The sequence below is a fragment of the Tachypleus tridentatus genome, chromosome 3 (genome assembly GCF_004210375.1).
Source record: "Tachypleus tridentatus isolate NWPU-2018 chromosome 3, ASM421037v1, whole genome shotgun sequence".
In the NCBI taxonomy this organism is placed as follows: Eukaryota; Metazoa; Arthropoda; class Merostomata; order Xiphosura; family Limulidae; genus Tachypleus; species Tachypleus tridentatus.
This window is the reverse complement of record NC_134827.1, coordinates 51,735,134-51,754,658: the sequence shown is the minus strand read 5'-3', so window position 1 is coordinate 51,754,658 and position 19,525 is coordinate 51,735,134. Positions and strand designations below refer to the sequence as shown.

Sequence of the window (19,525 nt, the reverse complement as noted above, 5' to 3'; positions counted from 1 at the left end):
GTAGAAAACGCTACATTACCCTGCACTGGTCCTGTTTTGGTGTTTATAATGTGATGAACATTCATGGCTAAATGTTGTATATAAAGCAGTATCCCACCACGGCCACTTTATTCCAAACAGTGTATGTGTAAATTAAATCTTTAGTTAACTATTATGTAATAGTAAATGACATTCATATTTTACATTAAAGAAAGAACTGACACTGTACAAAAGTGTAGTTACAAATTACCAAAATAAATTTTAATCAAATACAAGACAATTTCTTTGAACTTCAAACTGTATGTTTAGATTGGATATGACCAACTCATCTTTCATGTCTTCCCTATTAAGAAATAACCTCCAACCCAATTCTTTTAAAGTATATGACCCTTACATATTAATAAACTTCTGCTAATATTAGCAACACATGGTACATTTTGTAAACACTATTTACCTTATTCTCATATGACAATATAATTCTAGTAACCCTCCTGCACACAATACTCCAGCTGTACATACAAGTTTAAATCCCATATGCTATTAGCAACACCACACTGATACATTATACCAAGATCTCTCTCTTTCATAACATTAAGGATATCCCCATCCAAATTATAACCCAAACAGCAGCAATCTCCAATATCTTAATGTCATCAGAAAACCTACTGAAAAGATAATGTTCAAATCTGGTACACAACCTTTATATCTCTCAAACCATACACACAGTTAGAAGTACAAAGGTTTTCTAGCTTCTTGTTTGAGGGTGCAAGGTTAATTGCAACTGGTTTTCTCTATTCACCTTACCACAATGTAGGGGCTAGAAGATGGTACAGTCGAAACTTTTAATTTCAGATGAAATATATCTGGTGCTTTTTCTACCTTTAACTAGGTTTATGTTAATCATGTGTTTATTTCTCAAACCTTACTTGTATTTACTGCTTAACTGATTTATTTAACAGAATACAGTACTAGTAATGAAAGATTACATGTAATTTAATAAATGTAGTTCAAGCACCTCTCATTAAGAGAGAAAAAGGCAAGTAGGAAGGTCAGTCAACTTCTGATGGTGGCAACACTGTCCTTACAAAAATAAAGAATTTGGTAAAAAATTATGAACGTTAAATGTATCTTTGGAACACTAGAATTCTCTGTATCTTCTATTCTGTAAAGTGAAGGTGCTTGTGGTAATAACTAGGTGATGTCTCCTACAACCACAAGACTGTCTGTGATCACGACCAATTGATTCAATATTGTTCTCTTCCTTTTCCTCTAAAGACCTGGTAGTTTCTACTGTCTAAAATGAACAATGATTAAAAATCGTCTCTGCTTCTTCCAAAGAAATTCCTTGTTCGAATGACAGTGCTTTAATGATTGCCTATTATGGTAAAAGGCCAAACATTAAATAAACAAGGTTTTCAACTTTCACTGCAGACACATTGTAACCTAACAATAACATCTTGTTTTTAAACCAGTTATTATTATACATTTCAGTATGACATTACAGTTGGGACTTGTGCAAAAATAGGCCACACAAAATTCAAAGTAATATGCTTATGCCTTCTTGTGCCATAAATTAAAATAATTATTTTATTTGACACCACTTTCAAGAAAATCTAGAATTCTCTTTAGTGATCTACTCCATTCTGTCATTAAACTATTCTGAGGTAGAATATTTAGTGAAATTTACATCATTGTTCAAAATTTATTTTATAGTGATAGTAAACTAGAGTAGGTGTCTGGTTCTTTGGGTACAAGTCTTGTCAGTCAAAACAAAGTAAAATTATAACTGTGTAGTCTACATAACTGAAATATCAAATATAAATTATTTATTTGATTGTTATGGCTTTTTAAATAGGTACAGTAGAATAGGTCTATTGGTATTTATCAGCTCCTACCTTATATATTTTTTGTTGCATTTGAAATGAATCTTCAAATTTAAGACAACTAATAATGTTTCCTTTTAATTCATCCTCTGTATTTCTCTTAAGAATTTTCCAAGCACATTACCTCGGGAACCCACACTTCAAAGATGTAAGCCATAACATCCAGGGATGTACCAGGTTCACAACTGGTTTTAAAAAGTTGAAGACAGTACTCAGATACTTCTTCTTGCTGTAGGTTAAAGCACTATTAATGTTAACTATGAATGAATCAAAGAACTTTGTGTGTGTATATTATATATAAAAATTCTACAGTTTCCAAATTGTTAAGTCTTATATTTTAAAGATGCGACACAAAACATTCAATCCACAATTTTTAGATATTTATCCTTCTATAATTAATGGAGTTATTATTGTAGCTGGATGATCATAGTAACTAATACAAAAGAATAAAATGGTTTGAAATAGAATATCTAAACACAACACCAAAAATTACACTTTTATTGTATAAACAAGGGTTAAAAATTTCAAAACTACATGTTTTAAAAACTTGTACACAGTATCCATATTCTGACTTCAATAACACATTCAACCTAGTTTATATCATTGTAGTCAACTATTAAACTGATATAATTATTTATAAGTGATATTTACGTATGGTTAAGTTAGAACATTATTTGTAAGTTCATAAAACTCTTCACAACAACATGTTGGTTAGTGTTTACAATTAATGTCATATCTTCAAACCTCTATCTATATTTGTCCTACACCCAAAACATTCTGACTATAGAATTAATATTATATTTCACCAGCTTCAAACAGCATAATAGGTTTTCAACTTTTGTAAACATCAGAATTTATCCCTATGAATCTATAGTTTAACTATGGGGTTAAATAAAAGACAATCATATTCTCACAGCAAGGATATATTATAGAGTTAAACATTTGTAAAACGAAGACAAACAACGATGGAGGTTTGAAACTTCTGTAAAATAAACTATGCTCTTATTAATGTTATACTTTTTAAATTCCCACAATTGGATGATGTGTATTGTATCCACAATAAAAGGGCAGGTCTTCTATTTACTACTAACCTTTCACCTATGAAACTTTAGCACCTATTTATAGAATTTATCTATGCTGTATTAAAATATCACATTTACGAGTTTGAGGAAGGATTTTCTATGCACTTGTGACCTACACCTATAACCTCAAGAAGGCATTTGTAAAATCAAAGACACCACACAAAGTTGTAGTTAAATAAAACAAACTTTAGAACAGCAGTAAACCATTGGGTCACCTTTAGTGTATAAGGCTGATATTATTAAAGTTAGAAAGGTTGGGCCTGATGTACTAACATCACATTCAACATAAAAAACCCTTGTGACTTAGCAGCCACAAATAGCTCGTTGTGTAGTTTTGAACTTAATAATTAACTTACATGCAAATGTTGGGACAGTGATGTCGAGAAACCTACTTGTTGAGAAATTTATATGCAAAAACGGCTCGTTGGGGTTGAGAAAATATTTTACATAGAAGAGCGAACAACGTTTCGACCTTCTATGTAAAATATTTTCTCAACCCAAACGAGCCGTTTTTGCATACAAATGTTGGGACAGTGAACCAGGTGATTATAACATTGAACATTTGATTTTCATTATCAGGTCATAATTACTTATCAAAACCTGGATACAAAGTAAGTATAGTACATGGTTGAAACATATAACCTGGGCACAAAGTAGAGTACATGGTTTAAACACATAATCTAGATACAAAGTAAGTATAGTACATGGTTTAAACACAGAACCTGATTACAGTACCTCTTCTTCTTCATCTATAGGACCAAACCAAGACACTTGTTTTATCTGGTTTCTCACAGATGGCACCACTGAATGAAACTTTGTGTGTCTGTCACTAGGTATTGTCCCACTGTAAACTCCTAGCAGGTGAGTCTACACAGGTGATATGGTTATGGAGTCAAGGTGTCTGATTATTTATGCAAATTCAAACTGTTAACATACCATACCTGATGTTTGCATTGCATTAACTGTAATCTGTTTTTAAATATTTTATTAACCTCATCTTGTAAATACTGTAGTAGCTGTAACATGTTAAATATTCCTTTCACCCCATAATGTAACATTGTAGTAATTGTAGTGTACTCATTTTACAGAATATTATACAAAATATCCTATTGACTCTAACAAGAAGTAGAACACTTGAATGGATTACAGAGTTTGTAAAAGTATATCATTTATAATTTCCTGAAAGACACATAAAATGTTAATGTTTTATCCAGAAATCAATAATTAGTAGTAAAACATTTTACATAAAAAGGTTTTGGTGTTTCCAAACATACCTGAACTTGGCCAGTTTTGATAAAATTCACTAATTTCAGGCTTTCTTTCTCTTTTGTTCTGTATAACAAAAACTATAGTTAGTTAGAGCAGTAATTCTCTAAACTAAAGAATTAATAAGTATCTCAAGGGGTGTAAACTTATCGGAACTATTCTTGAATTCTCAGACTTAGAGAACTGTTCACTATAGTAGATACAACTGAAAAGCACACATATATTGAGAACTATCACAATCATTTTCTGTAAACAATTTGACGTACAACGTAAGTAATAACATTAAGCTTGAATATTTCAAAAATATGTCATTTCTTAATCCTTAAAAAAAACTTTTATACAACACAGGACATAAACATTTAAGAAACAGAAGATGTTAGAAACTTCTTAATGCCATTTACACAACAGTATGTACATAATAGAAGTAGAAACAAAAAATTAGTAAGTATATAAAACAGTGAAAGTTTTCACAAACTACATTGGTAGATGTACTAGTCTGTGTTACCTCTGGCACAGCAACATCACCTGGTGGGTGAAATATGTAATTTAAAAGTCTACTGGGAAGCAGCACTTGCCTCAGGTTACTTTGATTCTCAGGACTTCCTTCTGTTTCTCTACAAACACAGTCTTCTTCCAAGGATGTAGGACAAGATGGACACAGCACTGATTGAGATTCCTTTCCTAATTCTCTTGTGTTTCCCACTTCCGAGAGGTACTCTGGCAGATCTAAAAAATATTACTTCACTTTAAAATGATCAACTTATGACATTATGTGGGTGGAACTAACTTGAAGACAAAGAGTGGTTTGTTATACCTTTCTAATGATGTTGCTGGGTGTCCACCTCTAGGTGGTGTCAATTTGAAGACAAAGAATATAGTTTTCATATAGTTTTAAATGATGTTGTAGGACTTCTGACTGTCAAATGTACTGACCTTAGTTCCATAATACAAGAAACTTTGGTACATTAATGTACAATATTTAGATATGAACAGATAAGTCTCTTGCAGATAACCTACCATATTTAAAACGTTCACATATAGGTGGTCAGTACATCTATAAGTTTGAAACTTTAGTTACACTAAAAGTAACAACTACTCTCAGACTAAAAACTATTGGTGCAAATGAGATGTGCTAATACATCATGTTATGTAACTAACAGAACAAACTACATACGGTTTTGTTAACTCAGACATGAGAGAACGGGTCACACGGTTATCAAACCTGTGATTAGTTATACATCAGAACAGTTACATGGTTATAATACCAAGGATAAGTTACACATGACAGAAAAGTTACATGGTTATAATACCAGGGATTAGTTACACATGACAGAACAGTTACATGGATATGCTACCAGGAATTAGTTATACATCAGAACAGTTGCATGGTTATAATACCAAGGATTAGTTACACATGACAGAACAGTTACATGGATATAATACCAAGGACTAGTTACCTGTGTCAGAAGACTCTACATGGTTATGGTAAATGTGATTAGTTTCACATGTTCACAACATATGAGATTCACTTTGTCTTTTCAGTGTTTAAAATTAAAAACAAATATTAGCTGAAGCTCATACCTTCATCTCGTGTTTCAAAGAACTGCTGTGCATCAACTTTATATCCAAGGCAGCGTTTCCTCAGAAAATCCTCAGCCCGTTGAACGGCTTTTGCTAGAGCTATGGCATCCTCAGGCTGCTGAGGCAAACTCTTAGGAAAAAATCAAAGAAATCAATTTCCTATGCCAGTTGTAGTTATTCACATAAATCCTACATTTAAATCTTTGTGAAATCAGTTACTACCCTTAAGAGAAAATATCATTGAAGTTATCAAGTATGTGCTAAGGATTCACGTTTGATTTTAATAAGACTGTCACGTCAAACCCGTGTACTATACAAAGGTAGGCATTCATTAATGTTCACTGTCATATATTTTATAATTGTTTTAAAGGATTTCATTCATTCCTTAGCAGCCACTCAAGATCTGATTTCAAAACTGGGATAGCTTAGAATTCACCAATACAGTAAATTTAGTAAAGCAAAATGAAAGAAAAAACCTTAATAACACGTTTGTATCATTGAAAAACAAATTCAACTCTCAAACTTTTTGTTGTGCCTGAAAGTTTAGCTCTAAAAGACAAAAACTTTAACAGCGTTAGGGAAGAATTTTAACCAAAGGAACTTAGGCCAAAGAAGGAGATATGTCTACAATGGTCTTGAGTTTATATTTATTCCTTTGATACACAAATAGTAATTTTATTTATCAAACAAAAGCAGCCCTTACCAAGTACTTTTTATTTTTTTCTGCACTTTCAAAGGTTTTTATCTTCTTCATTGAAACTCTAATTCTGAGAGAAATATTTAAAGAAATTCATTAATAACATTTTAAGATTTTATTATTTGATAAATCAGTAAAATAACCAGAAAATGGTGCATTATAATACAAATATTACAAATATCCTGTAACACACAATATACATTCAAACAGTACATTATAATTCAAATATTACAAACATCCTGTCACACATATTCTACATTCAAGCTACATTATCTGAATTATAAGTAACAGATTCACATATCTACATCACATTTTTCTTATTTCACACAATAAATAAAATAAAAACCTGGTTTCAAAAGAGATTTAATTATATTAGACATTATTATGGTTTTGTTTGTTCTTGAATGTAGTGTGAACACTACATGAGGACTACCTACACTAGAGATCCCTTAATTTAACAGCGTAAGACAAGAGGGAAGGCAGCTAGTCATCACCACCTTGCACCAACTCTTGGACTACTCATCTACCAATGAATAATGGAATTGACCATGAAATTACAATGCCCCCATAGCTGAAATGGTGAGCATGTTTGGTATTATGGGGATTCAAACTCATGACCCTCAGATTACGAGTTGAGTGCCTTAACCAACTGGCCATGCCAGACTATTATGACTATGGTACTGACACATGATTAACTTATTTCAGGCATCAGTAAATACACTGCATGGTTAAGAAAATTGTGTAAAACAGCATAAAAACTATTATATACAATAACAACAATGTTTACAATGTTTCCAGGCCCACATACTCAGAGAGGCCCCTAATGTTGTTTAATAAATCACTGAAATGTCTGAAAATCAATTAATGTATGGAGTTCCTAATTTAAAACACATTCACAGGGGTTATAATCATGTTACCAAACTACCTGTACATACATATCACCTGACCCCCTACTTGTACAGCTGTAAATCTATGGATTCACAACACTAAAATCAGGGGTTCGATTCCCCTCAGTGGGCTCTGCAGATAGCCTGATGTGGCTTTGCTATAAGAAAACATGTCTGAAAAAAACATGGAACATAAAACAGCCACACTTCTGGGGCTCTATATTTAACACATTGAAACTATATTGAGTTTTAAAACAGCCACACTTCTAGGGTTCTATATTTAGCATGTGGTAGTTGTTGGGAGCTATAAGGTCTACTGTGACAATTATGTTCTATGTGGCGAGGTGTACATACACATAAAGTAATGACAAGTTGTTAAACGACCTTATTCATCATTAAAAATAGTTATTAGAAATTGTAAGTAAAGTTTCTCTAACTTTTATTTCTCTATATTTACTGAATACATTCTTGTAATTATACATAGTTTAATAATTTTATTTGAGTTTCTTTATCAAATTCATTAACTATTAATTTTTGATCCAGTATTTCACCATTAATAATAAAATATTGTGTATTACTAGTTTTACAATATATAAATAATTATTTAGTTATAACAGGAGGGTGTGATACATTACTATTAAAAGAAGGTAAAACAAACTAGGGTACATTTTATAATCCCACATTATAGTTTTTACCATGAAATCTTTTAAATTGCTGCAGCATTATTTGTTCAAGTTGTTTTTGTTTTGGTTTGTTTTATAAGTTATAACAAACTAATATACACACACACACACACACACACATTTTTAACTTTAATTACAACTAACTGCAGCTGTTGTCACCAACTTAGATTATACAGTGCATAGAATGTTATGATGAAATGTCTACAGACATAGGAAATACATACATACTTCTCAGTATTTGGTAAATAATCTTGAAACATTTCTTTTTTACCTGTCTTTATATTTTCACATATAATTTATTATCCTTTTCTGTCTTCCAGCACTGTTATTTATTGATATCACTTCAATGGTCTGTCCAATATTTCCATACAGTGGGCAGAAAAACTTCAGCCCTTGGCAGAATTTGTGTTGCTTACATATTACACTATCTCTTGTAACCCAAACAGGCACTGGTTTATATATCAAAACAAGTTTTAACCTTTCATATATGCATCTTAAAATACAAATGACACATAATTAAATAGCATATAAAGCTCAAACCTAAATACAATACAACTGTCTAACTAACACATATCTAGGTTAGAAACAAGGATAGAGCAGTGTGACTAGTTGTCTGTACAATTCTTCACACCAATTTTAAAGTAACAGTTAGTAGCATTCCTTCCATTGGTTATGAACATCTAGCTGAACAAATTAATATTGGTTGAGAAACTGAAAGGAAAAGGTAGAAAGTGGACATGGCAGCTTCAAGAGTTGAGGGTCAGACAACTCCTTTCTCTGACCGTACCCTTTGAAACTTCAAAGGTGGAGGCATAAACAAAGAAATTAATGCTGAATTTTTCTATATGTGTCTAATGTCAAGAACTATCCAAACTATAAACACAAAAGTTTAACATGTTGTGGATCATGACGAAATGAAGGTTTATTTAGAAATAAAACTATAATTTAAATTTTGCAACATTCATCATCAAACAGATTAATTAAATTTTAATTAGTAAAATCTCGTTATATGCACAGGAAATGGTTACTGTAAGAAAGGAATTAGTTTAGAAGATGGGTCAGCCTATATGGATGAATAGGTTCCTTTCTGCCCCTAAACATCATATGTTAGGTTATGAAAATACAATTTGCAAATGGAACAAATACACTTCATAAATGAATCATAGTCAACACTGTTTCTTCAGTGTGGATTCAGAGCATTGGATCAACCCAATGCACATTCAGTAAAACAATAAACAGGAATATGGGAGTCAATAGGTCACCTCAGTGCCAGGCTTACAAAAGACTTACTTGGCCATGCCAGTTTATCTAATTATGTTCTTTTATTATTAACTTTGCCACATTTAAAATAAAGACTTTACATACCCAGAGCTTACTTGGGCCAGGCCAATAAAATGTATCGAAACTTTCTTTAATTTGATATAAATCCGACGAATCTACAGGAAGAGAAACATTCTTTAAATAACTACTATACCCAGAGCTTATTTCTTCCAGGCCAATAAAACACACCAGACTTTACATCACAGAAGACACTTCTTTTCACTACAAGTAAAACTGAAATTATAATCTTAACATAGAGACTTAATGGATTTCTTGGCTCGCCATACCTTTTGCTGTGGACTACACTTTCATATTCAAGACTTGTATCTCACACATTATATTTTCAATTTTACCTTTGGCGACAATAAACCTGTAATATGATTTTTAAAATGGTGGTCTACCTTGCAATATTGAATAATAAATTAGGGACAACATATTATTCATGCACCTGAGTTACTTTAGGTTACTATATAATATGTTAAAATAGACCTAAAAAATCCTACAAACTTTAAGGTTAAACCCAATAAACCTGTGGAAAGTGGAACCTCATTAGATAATTCAATGAAAAGAAGAAAATATTTATCTCCAGGAGCCAGGTACTTTTTATTTAAACTCAAATGAAATATAACACAAGACATTTTCTGAACAGTTTTTGTTAGAGTATCTCAAATGAAAAGAAAAAAAATCTTAAAAATCAGATTTACAGAATGTTGGATAAACAACATAACTTTTAAAAGCAATTTTAATTACAGAAACATTTATTAAATTAAGAGCAAAATACCTAGGTAAGGTATAGATAGCATAGATAACACTGAATAGATAAAGAGAAAAATAACTAGGTAACTATGTAAGGTAACAAACATAGATAACACTGAATAAATAAAGAGAAAAATAACTACATAGGGTAACATGCATAGATAACACTGAATAAATAAAGACCAAAATAACTATGTAAGGTAACAAACATAGATAACACTGAATAAATAAAGAGAAAAATAACTACATAGGGTAACATGCATAGATAACACTGAATAAATAAAGAGCAAAATAACTAGGTAAGGTAACAAGCAAAGATAACACTGAATAAATAAAGAGCAAAATAACTAGGTAAGGTAACAAGCATAGATAACAGTGAATAAATAGAGAGTAAAATAACAAGGTAAGGTAACAAGCAAAGATAACACTGAATAAATAGAGAGCAAAACAACTAGGTAAGGTAACAAGCAAAGATAACACTGAATAAATAAAGAGCAAAATAACTAGGTAAAATAACAATCATAGATAACAATGAATAAATAAAGAGAAAAATAACTAGGTAAGGTAACAAGCATAGATAACACTGAATAAATAGAGAGCAAAATAACTAGGTTAGGTAACAAGCACAGATAACACTGAATAAATAAAGAGCAAAATAACTAGGGTAGGTAAAAAGCATAGATAACAATGAATAAATAAAGAGCAAAATAACTAGATAAGGTAACAAGCACAGATAACACTGAATAAATAAAGAGCAAAATAACTAGGTAAGGTAACAAGCATAGATAACACTGAATAAATAAAGAGCAAAATAACTAGGTAAGGTAACAAGCACAGATAACACTGAATAAATAAAGAGCAAAATAACTAGGTTAGGTAACAAGCATAGATAACACTGAATAAATAAAGAGCAAAATAACTAAATAAGGTAACAAGCACAGATAACACTGAATAAATAAAGAGCAAAATAACTAGGTAAGGTAACAAGCATAGATAACACTGAATAAATAAAGAGCAAAATAACTAGGTAAGGTAACAAGCATAGATAACACTGAATAAATAAAGAGCAAAATAACTAGGTAAGGTAACAAGCATAGATAACACTGAATAAATAAAGAGCAAAATAACTAGGTTAGGTAAAAAGCATAGATAACACTGAATAAGTAAAGAGCAAAATAACTAGGTAAGTTAACAAACATAGATAACACTGAATAAATAAAGAGCAAAATAATTAGGTAAGATAGCAAACATAGATAACACTGAATAAATAAAGAGAAAAATAACTAGGTAAGGTAACAAGGATAGATAACACTGAATAAATAGAGAGCAAAATAACTAGGTTAAGTAACAAGCACAGACAACACTGAATAAATAAAGAGCAAAATAACTAGGTTAGGTAAAAAGCATAGATAACACTGAATAAGTAAAGAGCAAAATAACTAGGTTAGGTAAAAAGCATAGATAACACTGAATAAGTAAAGAGCAAAATAACTAGGTAAGGTAACAAGCACAGATAACACTGAATAAATAAAGAGCAAAATAACTAGGTAAGGTAACAAGCACAGATAACACTGAATAAATAAAGAGCAAAATAACTAGGTAAGTTAACAAACATAGATAACACTGAATAAATAAAGAGAAAAATAACTAGGTAAGATAACAAACATAGATAACACTGAATAAATAAAGAGAAAAATAACTAGGTAAGATAACAAGCAAAGATAACAATGAATAAATAAACAGCAAAGTAACCTGTAAATAAATTAAACTGACTTACGACTGCTGGCCAATAGAGTTTTTTAATAGAAACCCATACAATATCGTCTTTCTTAAAGCCTAGGGCTAAAGAAGAAATAAAAATATTTGTACTGTTTTAATTACTTCCACCAATCATGACTTACTGTATTATAATCAAAAAATAAGAAATAAAAATATTTGTACTGTTTTAATTAGTTTAACCAATCATGACTGACTGTATTGTTATCAAAAAATAAGAAACAAAAATATTTGTACTGTTTTAATTACTTCTGCCAATCATGACTTACTGTATTATAATCAAAAACTAAGAAAAAAAATGATGAAATTTCCCTTTGAATATAAAAGTTAAAAAATAATTAAATTTTTATTTTAAAAAACTCCACTCAGAGCATTGTTACTTTCTTAAAATGTTTATTATGAGAATATTTTAAATTAATTCACAATTACAATACATTAACATAAATAATTACACAGAACTTTGAAATATATTGATAGAAATAGAAAATATTAAATAGTTTTAACATTTAAGATTCAATACATCAATGAGTTCTTGTAAAGACAACATTCAAATACTTTCAAAGAAACACTAGCAAGTCAATACCATTTTTAATTGGGGTATCAAATGCTGGGGGAAGATCATCCTCAGTGTCATCTTCAGTGTAACTGTTCACCTTAATTCCTTCTTGTCTAAAGAGATGGCATTTCTGTATAAGTTTTTTTCTTTTAAAAGACAGTTACCTTAAAAATTATTCAACTAAAAACAAATGGAATGAAGCTACATCTGTCATCTAGTATGAACATGCTCTAGGTTGTCTAGCCTTATTCCAAACTTTATTAACAAATTCCCCAAATGACTATCTTAATTTGAACATAAAATCTGTGTACTACTGTGTGTTTTCTTATATCAAAGCCACATCAGACCATCTGCTGAGCCCACTGAGGGGAATCAAACCCCTCATTTCAGCATTGTGAATCCTTAAGCTTACCGCTGTACCAGTGGGAGGCGCTGTACTACTAAATACATTTTATTTAATACTACAAAAATACTTCTTATTCTCTCCTTTCTTGTACAAGTATCTAAAAAAAATATTTTTCTGCTCCCTTCAGTCTTGTGTAAGTGTTTGAACAAATAAAAAGGTCTTTCTGTTCCCTTCTGTCTAGTGTAAGAGTCTGAAGAAATACAAAGGTCTTTCTGCTCCCTTCTGATTTGTGTAACTGTCTGAACAAATAAAAAGGTCTTTTTGATCCCTTCAGTATTGTGTAAGTGTCTTAACAAATAAAAATGTCTTTCTGATCCCTTATGTCTGGTGTAAGTGTCTGAACAAATAAAAAGGTCTTTCTGTTCCCTTCTGTCTAGTGTAAGTGTCTGAACAAATAAAAAGGTCTTTCTGATCCCTTCTGTCTTGTGTAAGTATCTAAACAAATAAAAAAGTCTTTCCAATCCCTTCTGTCTTGTGTAAGTATCTAAACAAATAAAAAAGTCTTTCCAATCCCTTCTGTCTGGTGTAAGTGTCTAAACAAATAAAAAGGTCTTTCTGATCCCTTCTGTCTAGTGTAAGTGTCTGAAAAAATAAAAATGTCTTTCTGATCCCTTCTGTCTAGTGTAAGTGTCTAAACAAATAAAAAGGTCTTTCTGATCCCTTCTGTCTAGTGTAAGTGTCTGAACAAATAAAAAGGTCTTTCTGATCCCTTCTGTCTAGTGTAAGTGTCTGAACAAATAAAAAGGTCTTTCTGCTCCCTTCTGTTTTGTGTAACTGTCTGAACAAATAAAAAGGTCTTTTTGATCCCTTCAGTATTGTGTAAGTGTCTGAACAAATAAAAATGTCTTTCTGATCCCTTCTGTCTAGTGTAAGTGTCTGAACAAATAAAAAGGTCTTTCTGATCCCTTTTGTCTTGTGCAAGTGTCTGAACAAATAAAAAGGTCTTTCTGCTCCCTTCTGTTTTGTGTAAGTGTCTGAACAAATAAAAATGTCTTTCTGATCCCTTCTGTCTAGTGTAAGTGTCTGAATAAATAAAAAGGTCTTTCTAATCCCTTCAGTCTTGTGTAAGTGTTTGAACAAATAAAAAGATCTTTCTAATCCCTTCAGTCTTGTGTAAGTGTCTAAACAAATAAAAATGTCTTTCTACTCCCTTCTGTTTTGTGTAAGTGTCAAAACATAAAAAGGTCTTTCTGCTCCCTTCTGTTTTGTGTAAGTGTCTGAACAAATAAAAAGGTCTTTTTGATCCCTTCAGTCTTGTGTAAGTGTCTGAACAAATAAAAATGTCTTTCTGATCCCTTCTGTCTGGTGTAAGCGTCTAAACAAATAAAAAGGTCTTTTTGATCCCTTCAGTCTTGTGTAAGTGTCTGAACAAATAAAAATGTCTTTCTGATCCCTTCTGTCTGGTGTAAGTGTCTAAACAAATAAAAAGGTCTTTTTGATCCCTTCAGTCTTGTGTAAGTGTCTGAACAAATAAAAATGTCTTTCTGATCCCTTCTGTCTAGTGTAAGTGTCTAAACAAATAAAAAGGTCTTTCTGATCCCTTCTGTCTAGTGTAAGCGTCTGAACAAATAAAAAGGTCTTTCTGCTCCCTTCTGTTTTGTGTAAGTGTCTGAACAAATAAAAATGTCTTTCTGATCCCTTCTGTCTGGTGTAAGTGTCTGAACAAATAAAAAGGTCATTCTGTTCCCTTCTGTCTTGTGTAAGTGTCTAAACAAATAAAAAGGTCTTTCTGATCCCTTCTGTCTGGTCTAAGTGTCTAAACAAATAAAAAGGTCTTTCTGATCCCTTCTGTCTAGTGTAAGTGTCTGAACATATAAAAAGGTCTTTCTGCTCCCTTCTGTTTTGTGTAAGTGTCTGAACAAATAAAAAGGTCTTTATGATCCCTTTTAGTCTTGTGTAAGTGTCTGAACAAATAAAAATGTCTTTCTGATCCCTTCTGTCTGGTGTAAGTGTCTAAAAAATAAAAAGGTCTTTTTGATCCCTTCAGTCTCGTGTGTCTGAACAAATAAAAAGGTCTTTCTGCTCCCTTCTGTTTTGTGTAAGTGTCTGAACAAATAAAAAGGTCTTTTTGATCCCTTCTGTCTTGTGTAAGTGTCTAAAGGTCTTTCTGATCCCTTCTGATTTGTGTAAGTATCTGAACAAATAAAAAGGTCTTTTTGATCCCTTCAGTCTTGTGTAAGTGTCTGAACAAATATAAATGTCTTTTTGATCCCTTCTGTCTAGTGTAAGTGTCTGAACAAATAAAAAGGTCTTTCTGTTCCCTTCTGTCTAGTGTAAGTGTCTGAACAAATAAAAAGGTCTTTCTGCTCCCTTCTGTTTTGTGTAAGTATCTAAAAAACAAAAATATTTTTCTAATCCCTTCAGTCTTGTGTAAGTGTTTAAACAAATAAAAAGATCTTTCTAATCCCTTCAGTCTTGTGTAAGTGTCTAAACAAATAAAAATGTCTTTCTACTCCCTTCTGTTTTGTGTAAGTGTCAAAACATAAAAAGGTCTTTCTGCTCCCTTCTGTTTTGTGTAAGTGTCTGAACAAATAAAAAGGTCTTTTTGATCCCTTCAGTCTTGTGTAAGTGTCTGAACAAATATAAATGTCTTTCTGATCCCTTCTGTTTTGTGTAAGTCTAAAGAAAAAAAAGTCTTTTGTCCCTTCTGTCTTGTGTAAGTATCTAAACCAGTGGTTCTTAACCTTTTCAGTGTTTGCACCCCTTTCAAATCAGTAATCATTTCTCGCACCCCTGAAACTTAAATATAAAAAAGCTAAAAATACAAAGTTGATGTAATCAAAATTTTTTTCAATCTTCATACATACAGCATACCTTTTGCAAGACAAAATTCAGGGTACATAATGAAAAATTAATTTCAATTTTGTTAATGATGTTTTATTTAGCCTGTAATGCACAGTAAACTTAGTGACTTCGTTGCTGCTGTCTTTTCTCTATGATGGCATCAAATCTTGGCGTCTTTGTACTGAGTGCCACTGCATGTCATGTTCAGAATTCAGCCGATTTCTGCATTTTGTTTGGATGTGAAGTAGACAAGAAAATCCTTGTTCACACAAGTAAGTAGTTGCAAATGGTACCAGCACTTCAAGAGCTTTCTTCGCTAATGCAGGGTATGCTTCCAGCTGAGAAGCCCAGAAGTGTTCCAGCTGACTATTGGTGAACTCCATTTGGATTTCACGATTGTGTCTTAGGTCGATGAGATCTTCCTTGATGGCGCTGACATCTTCCAAATTCTGCATGAAAGGATTCAGGATCCAGTTGTCATAGGTGATGGAGAGACTGAAATACCTGGTTTAATCAGTAGATTTGTAGGCATGACAATACATTCTATGAAAATATTGTAACGGCTACACTGCTACAGTGATGATGTATGTTATGTAAACAACCCATCGCTCATTTAAATAAATGTGTAGAAAGCAAAATCTGAAATAATACATAACCAATCTTCCACCCTACTGTTATGCATCAGAAAAAAAAATAACATTGAAACAGGGAGACCATAACTCACGTGTTGATGGCACGGATGGGTGGTGTGGACTGAGACGTGATGATAACCTCCCTCTCTCTCCGTGTTGCACACGCGTGTCCTGTCTGCGTCCCTTCCTCATCTATCCAAATGACATACCCGTTTGTTTACCCTGTATTGGAATCTGATGCAACTTTACCACTTCATTAGGAAATCAGGTTTAGGTTTATCTTTATCTCGAACACTGCTGAAGCAAAATGTTTCTTCTTAGAAGAAATATAAAGCATACTCTTATGTAAAAATATAGATTTGCTTTAATTATTCATGGGCATCCTCGCACCCCTTGGGAATCATCTTCAAGATTCCCCTAGGGTGCGGGCACCTGGTTAAGAACCCTGATCTAAACAAATAAAAAAGTCTTTCCAATCCCTTCTGTCTGGTGTAAGTGTCTAAACAAATAAAAAGGTCTTTCTGATCCCTTCTGTCTAGTGTAAGTGTCTGAACAAATAAAATGTCTTTCTGATCCCTTCTGTCTAGTGTAAGTGTCTAAACAAATAAAAGGTCTTTCTGATCCCTTCTGTCTAGTGTAAATGTCTGAACAAATAAAAAGGTCTTTCTGCTCCCTTCTGTTTTGTGTAAGTGTCTGAACAAATAAAAAGGTCTTTTTGATCCCTTCAGTCTTGTGTAAGTGTCTGAACAAATAAAAATGTCTTTCTGATCCCTTCTGTCTGGTGTAAGTGTCTAAACAAATAAAAAGGTCTTTTTTATCCCTTCAGTCTTGTGTAAGTGTCTAAACAAATAAAAAGGTCTTTTTTATCCCTTCAGTCTTTTGTGTCTGAACAAATAACAAGGTATTTTTGCTCCCTTCTGTTTTGTGTAAGTGTCTGAACAAATAAAAAGGTCTTTCTGCTCCCTTCTGTTTTGTGTAAGTGTCTAAACAAATAAAAAGGTCTTTTTTATCCCTTCAGTCTTGTGTAAGTGTCTAAACAAATAAAAAGGTCTTTTTTATCCCTTCAGTCTTTTGTGTCTGAACAAATAACAAGGTATTTTTGCTCCCTTCTGTTTTGTGTAAGTGTCTGAACAAATAAAAAGGTCTTTCTGCTCCCTTCTGTTTTGTGTAAGTGTCTGAACAAATAAAAAGGTCTTTTTGATCCCTTCAGTCTTGTGTAAGTGTCTGAACAAATAAAAGGTCTTTCTGATCCCTTCTGTCTAGTGTAAGTGTCTAAACAAATAAAAAAGTCTTTCCAATCCCTTCTGTCTGGTGTAAGTGTCTGAACAAATAAAAATGTCTTTCTGATCCCTTCTGTCTAGTGTAAGTGTCTAAACAAATAAAAAGGTCTTTCTGATCCCTTCTGTCTAGTGTAAGTGTCTGAACAAATAAAAAGGTCTTTCTGCTCCCTTCTGTTTTGTGTAAGTGTCTGAACAAATAAAAGGTCTTTTGATCCCTTCAGTCTTGTGTAAGTGTCTGAACAAATAAAAGGTCTTTTGATCCCTTCTGTCTTGTGTAAGTGTCTGAACAAATAAAAATGTCTTTCTGATCCCTTCTGTCTGGTGTAAGTGTCTAAACAAATAAAAAGGTCTTTTTTATCCCTTCAGTCTTTTGTGTCTGAACAAATAAAAATGTCTTTCTGATCCCTTCTGTTTTGTGTGTCTGAACAAATAAAAAGGTCTTTTTGATCCCTTCAGTCTTGTGTAAGTGTCTGAACAAATAAAAAGGTCTTTTTGATCCCTTCAGTCTTGTGTAAGTGTCTAAACAAATAAAAAGGTCTTTTTGATCCCTTCAGTCTTGTGTGTCTGAACAAATAAAAAGGTCTTTCTGCTCCCTTCTGTTTTGTGTGTCTGAACAAATAAAAAGGTCTTTTTGATCCCTTCAGTCTTGTGTAAGTGTCTAAACAAGTAAAAAGGTCTTTCTGATCCCTTCTGTCTGGTGTAAGTGTCTGAACAAATAAAAAGGTCTTTTGATCCCTTCAGTCTTGTGTAAGTGTCTGAACAAATAAAAGGTCTTTTTGATCCCTTCTGTCTTGTGTAAGTGTCTGAACAAATAAAAATGTCTTTCTGATCCCTTCTGTCTGGTGTAAGTGTCTAAACAAATAAAAAGGTCTTTTTTATCCCTTCAGTCTTTTGTGTCTGAACAAATAAAAAGGTCTTTCTGCTCCCTTCTGTTTTGTGTAAGTGTCTGAACAAATAAAAATGTCTTTCTGATCCCTTCTGTTTTGTGTAAGTGTCTGAACAAATAAAAAGGTCTTTTTGATCCCTTCAGTCTTGTGTAAGTGTCTGAACAAATAAAAAGGTCTTTTTGATCCCTTCAGTCTTGTGTGTCTGAACAAATAAAAAGGTCTTTCTGCTCCCTTCTGTTTTGTGTGTCTGAACAAATAAAAAGGTCTTTTTGATCCCTTCAGTCTTGTGTAAGTGTCTGAACAAATAAAAATGTCTTTCTGATCCCTTCTGTCTGGTGTAAGTGTCTAAACAAATAAAAAGGTCTTTCTGATCCCTTCTGATTTGTGTAAGTATCTAAAATACAAAAATATTTGTCTAATCCCTTCAGTCTTGTGTGTCTGAACAAATAAAAAGGTCTTTCTGATCCCTTCAGTCTTGTGTGTCTGAACAAATAAAAAGGTCTTTCTGCTCCCTTCTGTTTTGTGTAAGTGTCTGAACAAATAAAAAGGTCTTTTTGATCCCTTCTGTCTTGTGTAAGTGTCTAAACAAATAAAAAGGTCTTTCTGATCCCTTCTGATTTGTGTAAGTATCTGAACAAATAAAAAGGTCTTTCTGCTCCCTTCTGTTTTGTGTATCTAAAAAAAAATAATATTTTTCTAATCCCTTCAGTCTTGTGTAAGTGTTTGAACAAATAATGTCTTTCTGCTCCCTTCTGTCTTGTGTTTGAACAAATAATGTCTTTCTGCTCCCTTCTGTCTTGTGTAACTGTCTGAACAAATAAAAAGGTCTTTCTGATCCCTTTTGTCTTGTGCAAGTGTCTGAACAAATAAAAATGTCTTTTTGCTCCCTTCTGTCTTGTGTAAGTATCTAAACAAATAAAAAAGTCTTTCCAATCCCTTCTGTCTGGTGTAAGTGTCTAAACAAATAAAAAGGTCTTTCTGATCCCTTCTGTCTAGTGTAAGTGTCTGAACAAATAAAAATGTCTTTTTGATCCCTTCTGTCTAGTGTAAGTGTCTGAACAAATAAAAAG

The 19,525-nt window shown here is 32.3% G+C and overlaps 1 protein-coding gene across 3 annotated transcripts in view; it reads right to left on the bottom strand.

Moving 5' to 3' along the window:
- Nucleotides 1-215: 215 nt before the first annotated feature.
- The window catches only part of LOC143246825 (uncharacterized), a 37,515-nt gene continuing 18,205 nt past the window's right edge, over nt 216-19,525 (bottom strand). The window contains exons 3-12 of one of the 3 annotated variants that reach the window (XR_013026181.1): nt 12,494-12,579; nt 11,912-11,976; nt 9,424-9,494; nt 6,495-6,558; nt 5,792-5,921; nt 4,786-4,936; nt 4,219-4,276; nt 3,680-3,811; nt 1,875-2,091; nt 216-1,354 (exon numbers count right to left, since the gene is read on the bottom strand). Coding sequence is in view for 2 of the 3 variants with exons in the window: in XM_076494007.1 (XP_076350122.1) it covers nt 1,274-1,354; nt 1,987-2,091; nt 3,680-3,811; nt 4,219-4,276; nt 4,786-4,936; nt 5,792-5,921; nt 6,495-6,558; nt 9,424-9,494; nt 11,912-11,976; nt 12,494-12,579 (943 nt within the window). In the remaining variant the exon portion in view is untranslated. The remainder of the gene's footprint in view (nt 1,355-1,874; nt 2,092-3,679; nt 3,812-4,218; nt 4,277-4,785; nt 4,937-5,791; nt 5,922-6,494; nt 6,559-9,423; nt 9,495-11,911; nt 11,977-12,493; nt 12,580-19,525) is intronic. The other 2 variants (XM_076494007.1, XM_076494008.1) reach the window with 2 other exon arrangements.